The 7,411-nt window shown below is 58.7% G+C and overlaps 1 protein-coding gene across 1 annotated transcript; it reads right to left on the minus strand.

Annotated features, from left to right (window-relative positions):
- Positions 1–3,593: 3,593 nt before the first annotated feature.
- On the minus strand, positions 3,594–6,059 carry GALR2 (galanin receptor 2). The gene is made up of 2 exons (XM_051634930.1): positions 5,713–6,059; positions 3,594–4,374 (listed from the first exon to the last, which is right to left on the minus strand). The coding sequence occupies exons 1-2, from the start codon at positions 6,051–6,053 to the stop codon at positions 3,594–3,596; spliced, it is 1,122 nt and encodes a 373-aa protein (XP_051490890.1). The 5' UTR covers positions 6,054–6,059.
- Between the last annotated feature and the right edge of the window lie 1,352 nt (positions 6,060–7,411).

The raw sequence follows: 7,411 nt of genomic DNA on the forward strand, positions 1-7,411 counted from the left end.
GCTCTAGGGTCCCTGCAGCCACCCAGGGCTGCACACAGCAGGGACAAGGCTGGGAGCCTGTTGCATTGGTGCTGATTTATTCTTGCAGAGTTATTTGTCCTTTGTACCTTCCCCCAGCCTCTGGGCTGCTGCTGTTGGATGCAGGTGACACAGGCCATGGGATGCTCCAGCTGTTTTGTACTTGAAGCAGTTGGCAGCTTGTTCACAAAGCTGAGCAGCCTGCAGCTCCATCTCTGGGATTTGCAAGCCCCATCCTTCTTCCCATTGATTAATTATTATTAACTTCTAAACCCCTTTCTGCCAGGGCCTTGCAGTGGGGTGAGAGCACCTGTGTCCCAGGGCTCTGCTTGCTGTGCTGGTGTTACAGCCATGTTGGGGCTCCTCAACAAGACCCAAAGCTGCAAAAATGAGCAGCAAAGCTGAGCTGAGGGGGAGCAGGGATGTTCTGAGCTGTGTGTGATTCTGACGAGCTACTTTGGTGAGGAGACCTGTCCCCTTTCCTCCCCTGGCTGGTAGTCACTGCTCGAAGCTGCTCATGCTCTTTTGAGCCTCCTTTCCCATGCAATGGCAAAATACTTGGGGAAACAAACTGAGTTTATAAACTTCATTTAACACTTGTCTCCTGCTGGTTGCTGTGAGCCTGCTTCTGCCAGGGTGGGACCATGGGGTGCCCTGCCTGCACAGCCAGAGTGCTGTCACCCAGAGCCACCCAGCAGGGTCATCTGCCTCTTCTTTGGCTGTTCCATGGTGGCCACGCTGCTGCCAGAGGATCCAGCATGGCTGTGAGAAGTGGGTCCCCAGAGACCCAGCTTTGCTGCTTGGAGTTGTCCCCTAGCCTGGGGGCAGCTTGGTACTGGGCACTTGAGAGGTTGGTGGCCACGCTGTGGCCCTAGGTTTTCCCAGGGCCAGCTCAGGGGTGGCACCAGGAGCTTCCTTGGGGCTGGGTGAGGAGTCTGGGGGGACAGCCAGGCCCCTCTGCCTGGCCCTGCTCCCCATGGGTCTCCCAGGGCCAGGAGCCCTGGCTCTCTGTGAGCAGCAGCAGACCTGGGGGGCTGCTCCTCCTCTTGGGTCCTTCCCCTGGTACCCCAGCTCTAACCCCAAGGTGAGGTGAGATACCTGGGCACCAGCCCAGCTCCTTCTTTCCCCCACAGGACTCTTTTTGGGTGGATTTCGAGCCTCCTGCTGGGGCACAATGCAAAGATTGAGATTTGCTGACTGACTTGCACATCTGTGAGCTGGTTATTTTTATTTTCTTGTGAAAGCTATAAAAAGATGAACTCAGGAGCAACTCTTGTCCTTTCTGGGAACTCAGCCCTCTGTGGAGGGGAATGAGCTGGGCTTGCAAGCAAGTGCTGACTCTGTGGGGCTTCCTGTGGTGTGACCCTGGGACAGGCACCATCATGCCCTGCAGCATCTCAGGTTGAGGTCTGTGGGTGCAGCTGGGTGTGAGAGGAGAACAGGTCTGGGGAAGGTGAGATGGAGGGGAGCAATGTTTGTGTCCCCTCTGCCATGGGATGAAGGGACAGGGGACAGTGCACCCTGAGCCATGTTAGCACAGGGACCCCTGTCCTTGGGCACTGCAGAGGCAGTGGGACAACATCTCCATCCCCAGGGTGAGGTGATAACTGTGTCCAGGAGAGAGGGTTGAACCCCTCAGTGTGGAGGGATCCATCAGAGCCAGACCCTGTGGCTCTCTAAGCAGAGGTGGATGAGGGCAGGAGAAAAATAAGGCTTTTAGCTATGTTTGTGAGGCTGATTCAATGTTTTCCCTGGCTGGGAAGGGGACATAAATCCAGATGTACAGAGTTGAGCTGTTTATACACTTGCTCTCTGTGACTTATGCCATGAGCAGGCCTAGACTAAATAGAAGGGTTATTGATATGAGGCTGTGGCCGATTTATGGCCCTCTGTGGGAGGACAGGAAGATCTGGTTATAGTAACACTCAGCAGGGGAAAAAAACTGTTTGACAACCAAAAGCTTCCTGGGGAGTGGTGGAGGGCAGAGTGGTGTGGAGTGGGTTGGGTGCTGGGTAGCAACAGCCTCCTGCAATGCATCCCAGTCCTGGGGAGCTCTGCCAAGGGGGTGCACAAGCAGGGAAATGGGCACAGACAGGTTTATACTCACTGCAATGGCAATTTCTAGAGACCCGATCCTCACGGGTGGTTGGTGCTGTCAGGGCACAGCCCTGGGCATTGCAGGGATACTTAGCCCAGCTCATTCCCATGCCCGGGTGCTCTCACCACCTCCTCCTGCTGTGCCCTGCTGCAGGGTTTTCAAAAGAGCTAATTGATCCGATTCCCATGATGCCCTTTTAAAATGATGGGTCTCGTGGAGCCTTGGAAGTGTTAAGAGTGGGGAGCCCATGAGCCTCGTCAGCCTGTCCTGCTCAGGTCCAGCTGAGTTGAGGGGAACACGGTGCCATTTGATGAACGTGCTCGGCCATAACCCACGTGCTTCTCCCCCTGCTGCCTGTGGCTTTCCTCAGGCCAGCAGGTCCCACCACCCCTCCAGTACCCATCTCTCCTCTGCTGTGGGGTTTCTCAGGGGAATGGGACACACCAATGCAGGATGAAGGGTCGGTTTTACTGTGGCTTCTCCATCTTGCCAGGGTCCTCCAGCACTCGCACAGCCCTGGCATCACTCCATGGCCACAGGAAAGCAGTGCCAGTGCTCTGCTAAGTTATTCTCTGCAAGGACCTTTCCTGGCCTGAGATTGAGCTGAGCCCAACTTGTTTGAAAGCATTAAAGTCCTCTCCCTGCACTGACCCCCTGCTGTCCCGCTCAGCCTCCCCTGGCAGTCCCAACCTCTGCCATCAGGCCATGGCTGAGCTCCCCTGGCAAGCTGCTGCCCTCCCCACTGGTCCTTGGTGACCTCTGGATGCTCTGCAGAGCCTCACGTGCACCCACATGGCAGGGATGAGCCACAGCCAGCAGCACAGAGCAGCGTCCTGTGCCCTCAGCAGTCCTGTCCTTAGGCCATGGCACTTGTTTTGGCCATGGATGCTGCTTCCAGCTGTGTCCCATCTTAGGGAAAACTTCCCCAAACCCCAGGGAGATGTGAAGCCTGGCCTGGAAGGTTTGTCTCCTGATTTCTACTCTTCTCTCCTGGATTTTCCTATCTGAGCTGGGTTTGTGCCTGTGTGGCTGTGGCCAGCAGTGCCCTGGGACACAGCTCCTGAACTGGGACACAAATGGACCAGGACTTCCCAAATGTCCCTAAAAGCACACACTGCTGACTCCAGCCAGACACTGTGGTGGCCGGAGGGACCAGAGCTTCCAGTAGACTCCAGGTGTAGATGCAACCCAGAGTGTAAGTTCATCCATGATGGAGGAAGCAGTGATGACACATGAGAGTTGGTTTGGGGATTTTGATCTCTCTGCTTTTAGCAGGTGCTTGGTGGAAGCAAATCCTGCCCTTGGCTCCTCAGTGGGTCACTTGGCTGAGTCTGCAGCCAGCAGCACTGCTTTAAGAGTTACACATTTGAACGAAAAAGGGTCCAAATGGATGCATTTCAACCCAAAATGTAGCTCATCCCCGGGCCTGCCGCACTGCAGGAGACTGCAAAAGCCCTGGGGGTGGGAAGAAGCCGCACTAGGTGACCCTGAAGGTGACGAAGGAGCCATCTGCTTTCTGCTGCTGTCCCACGGGCTCTGCCTCCCCCCAGGGCTGGGCTGGGACCTTGCAGCTCAGGGAGGAGCGGCCGGGCAGAGCTTCACTGAGGTGGGTCATCTGGCTGAGCTCTGCCTCCAGCACGCTGAGGGTGTTTGTCACTTGGGCCAGGCGCACCTTGTTGGCTGCTTGCTTGCGCAAGAGGCAGATGAAGATCTTCTTGAAACCCTTGCGGAAATGCTTGGAGACCAGGGCGTAGACGATGGGGTTGAGGCAGGAGTTGGCGTAGGAGATGAGGTGGGAGAGGATGCGGAGCACGTAGGTGAGCTGGTTGAGGGGGAAGTGCCCGAACCAGACAAAGAGGATGACCAGGTGATGGGGCAGCCAGCAGAGGCAGAACAGGACGGCGACAATGATGATCATCCTGGTGACCTTCCGCTTGGCCTTCTTGGACTCCGACATGTCTTGGAGAGGGTCCACGGATCTCCAGAGGTAGCGGATGGTCCGTGCGTAAGTGAGGCTCAGGATCAGCACCGGGATGATGTAGCTGAAGATGAAGGTGCAGGTGTCCATCACCTTGCGCTGGGGGATCTCCCAGATGGGGTGGCAGACAGTCAGGTTGGCCAGCTGGAACTCCTGGTAGTAGCTGAGGTAGGGGCCCGAGAAGATGAAGGACAGTCCCCAGATGATGCAGATGGCCACGAGAGCGTTCCTGGGGGTCCTCAGCTCCCTTGAGTGCAGGGGGTATCTTATGGCCAAGTATCTGCACAGGGAACGGAGAGGGACACGACTGCAGACCTGGGGCCTGGGGAGGGCACAGAGAGCCACCCCAGGAGCAGGCTGGAGAAAGGGCAAAAGTGATGGATCTGAGCTTTCCAGGGCAATTAGTCCCACAGTTGATTCCCTGGTGTTTCAATGGGTCCCAGTAGAGGCAGGAGGGTCCTCTCCCCCAACCCTGTCCTGTCACCCTCTGGGCTCCTAGCAGTGCTCATGGGGAAGATGGGGACCATCCCCTTCTGTCCCTCTCCCTACTCCAGCAGATCCTCACTCAACCATCAGTCAATCTGGCACAAGGGATGGTGGAATTGGGAACATGAAGGCAGGAGCAAGTCCCCAGCACCCCCAGACACAGTGCTCCTCACCCTGCCATGTGCAAAAGCACATCACTCGTTTTCAATTCTGCAATTAGCTGGGTCCTTAATTAAACCCTGATCCAGGGGTTGTGCAAGCCCCTGCTTGCTTTACGCCCCCTTTCCCCCAGCTCTGTGGGATGCAGGAGGAGCCCTTGGCTGTGTTTTAGCTCTGGGGGGCTGGAGGGGCTGTCCTGGCAGCCAGAGCAGTGCCAGCCCGGGATGGGAGGTGGCATCCAGCCTTGCCCTGGTGCTGCCACTGTGCTTCCCAGGGGAATTCCACTGGGCTTTCCACAACCCAACATCTCATGGGTTTCCAGCACAGAGCAGAGCAGCACCAGGAGCTCCCTGCCTCTTGCTCACTGCAGTTAGGACCTCACCAGCCCTTGCAAGCACAGGCAGGAGCAACAGGCTGCTTTTATAGAGCTTCCCAGCTAAAACCCACCCTGGGATGGTCACTGGGACAAGGGAAGCTGCTGGGACACAAATTGGCTTTTTTTGCTAATGAAAGGAGAGGGTGGGAAAAGCAGTGTCCCAGCTTATAGATCCCAGTGTTTTCTCCTCGAGGTTCTCCTGCTTTGCCTTGGGCTGTTGGGAGGGCAGGGGCTCTCTCTCTGTGTTCTGGGAAGAGCCAGGGCTGCCCAGGGACTGAACTTGGTTCCTCTCTGTTTTTTCTATCCCCTATTCAGCTGCCAGAGCCTGCAGATAAACCCCAGTCCTACAGCTTTGGAGTCTAAAAGCCTCTTCCAGCTGGGCACTGGGGGTCCCAATCCAACCCTCTCTGCAGCACCCCACCCTCAGTGGTCTTATTTCCTTGCACCCATGAACTGTGAAATGCTCCTGGACCTCTCTGGGAGGCAGCAGCCATCAGGGCTGAGCTTCAGGGGACCCTGTCCCCTCTCCTGCCTGGAGTAGAACCCAGAGAAAGGGGAGTCTCCAGGTGCAGGGAGCCCCCCCATCCCCTTTCCTACCTGTCGAGGGAGACGGCAGTGAGAGTGAAGCTGCTGGCGTACATGGTGAGGTAGATGAAGAAGTGGACAGCCTTGCACATGAAGGGCCCAAACACCCACCCCTCCAGGGTGTAGATGGTGGCTTGGAAGGGGACGCAGAAGAGGATGAAGCAGAGGTCAGCCACCCCCAGGTTGAGGATGAAGAGGTTGGTGGTGTTCTTCACCTGCCCGCTGCGCAGCAGCACGGCCAGGACCAGGCAGTTGCCCACGGTGCCCAGGAGGAAGATGAGGAGGTAGAGCAGGGGGATGAGCAGGGCCTCGGGCTGCCAGCCCGCTTCGGGCTCCCCCGCCGAGCCGTTCATGGCCGGGAGCGCACGGAGCGGGCAGAGGGGAGGGAGACGGGAGCGAGCGCCGGGGAAGCAGCGGGGGCGAGCAGAGGGGGCACGGAGAGTCTGGGGGGGATGTGGGGGGAAGGGGGGGACACGGAGGGATCAGCAGGAAAAGCACCGGGAATCTATGGGAAAGGGGGGCACGGAGAGGCTGGGGGGGATGTGGGGGGAAGGGGGGAGCACGGAGGGATCAGCAGGAAAGATCAGCAGGAAAAGTACCGGGAATCTATGGGAAAGGGGGGCACGGAGAGCCTGGGGGGGGATGCACGGGAAAGGGGGGAGCACGGAGGGATCGGCAGGAAAAGTACCGGGAATCTATGGGAAAGCACGGAGAGCCTGGGGGGATGTGGAGGGAAGGGGGGAACAGGGAGGGATCAGCAGGAAAAGCACCGGGAATCTATGGGAAAGGGGGGCACGGAGAGCCTGGGGGGGATGCCCGGAACAGGGGGTGCATGAGAGAGCCCCAGAGATGCAGCCGGGAAGGGTTTGCACGGGAAAAGGGGTGCAGGGAGAGCCCCCCGGGATGCGCGGGCTGTGCACCCCCCGGGGCGCGGGGAGAGACGAGCGGGTTTGCAGCGGGGGAGCCCCGGGGGTACCGGAGGGGGGATGGATGCGGGGGAGCCCCGGGGGTACCGGAGGGGGGATGGATGCGGGGGAGCCCCGGGGGTACCGGAGGGGGGATGGATGCGGGGGAGCCTGGCGACCTTCACCTCCTCCGGGTCTGCGGGCTTCCCGTGGCCGCTCGGCTCCCGTGGCTCGGCTCGGAGCTCCCGTTCCTGCCGGGGACTCCCGGGGGGGGGGGGCCGGGGCGGTGACTCCAGCCCTGCCCCGCACATCGCTCCCTGAGCCCAGGGGAGGGACCCCAGCCCCGCTACCCGCCAGGATAAAACACCCCCCGCACCGGCAGGGCAGGCAGAGGAGCTCGGAGAGGGGTAAATTGGGTGGGTGACAGGTCCTTCAGTGCTGTGACCCCTTGGGAAGGGGCTGGGATGGCTGGGCTGGGCACCCCAAAGGGAGAGAGGGACACCCAAAATGGGGGGTCCGGGTGGTTTTCCTTATTGCTCCCCCCTGCAGCGGGCACTGCTCATCCAAGCCCGGGAGCTGCAGGGTTGGTTTTGTTTTTAGGAACGGGGATCCTCTCAGCCTGTGAAGGTGCAGCTCGATCCTTGCACCAACACACCCCAGAGATGAGCTCAGGTTTGCAGGATAGTCTGTATTTCTCCCCAGGGGTGGGGGGGGTCAGGGGAATTCACTGCAGCAAGAACAAATCTTGTTCATGTTTTCGTGCCAGCGATATTGCCTGGGTTTGTTTTTTGTGTGTGTGTTGTGTT

Source organism: Apus apus, chromosome 17 (genome assembly GCF_020740795.1).
Source record: "Apus apus isolate bApuApu2 chromosome 17, bApuApu2.pri.cur, whole genome shotgun sequence".
Lineage (NCBI taxonomy): Eukaryota > Metazoa > Chordata > Aves > Apodiformes > Apodidae > Apus > Apus apus.

What these genes read in the sequence shown, in the direction of transcription:
- GALR2 (XM_051634930.1), bottom strand. Translation starts at nt 6,053, where the DNA reads ATGAACGGCTCGGCGGGGGAGCCCGAAGCGGGCTGGCAGCCCGAGGCC. An exon ending in ACTGCCGTCTCCCTCGACAG is followed by an intron (nt 4,375 to 5,712) that starts GTAGGAAAGGGG and finishes TTCCCTGTGCAG; the next exon opens with ATACTTGGCCATAAGATACC.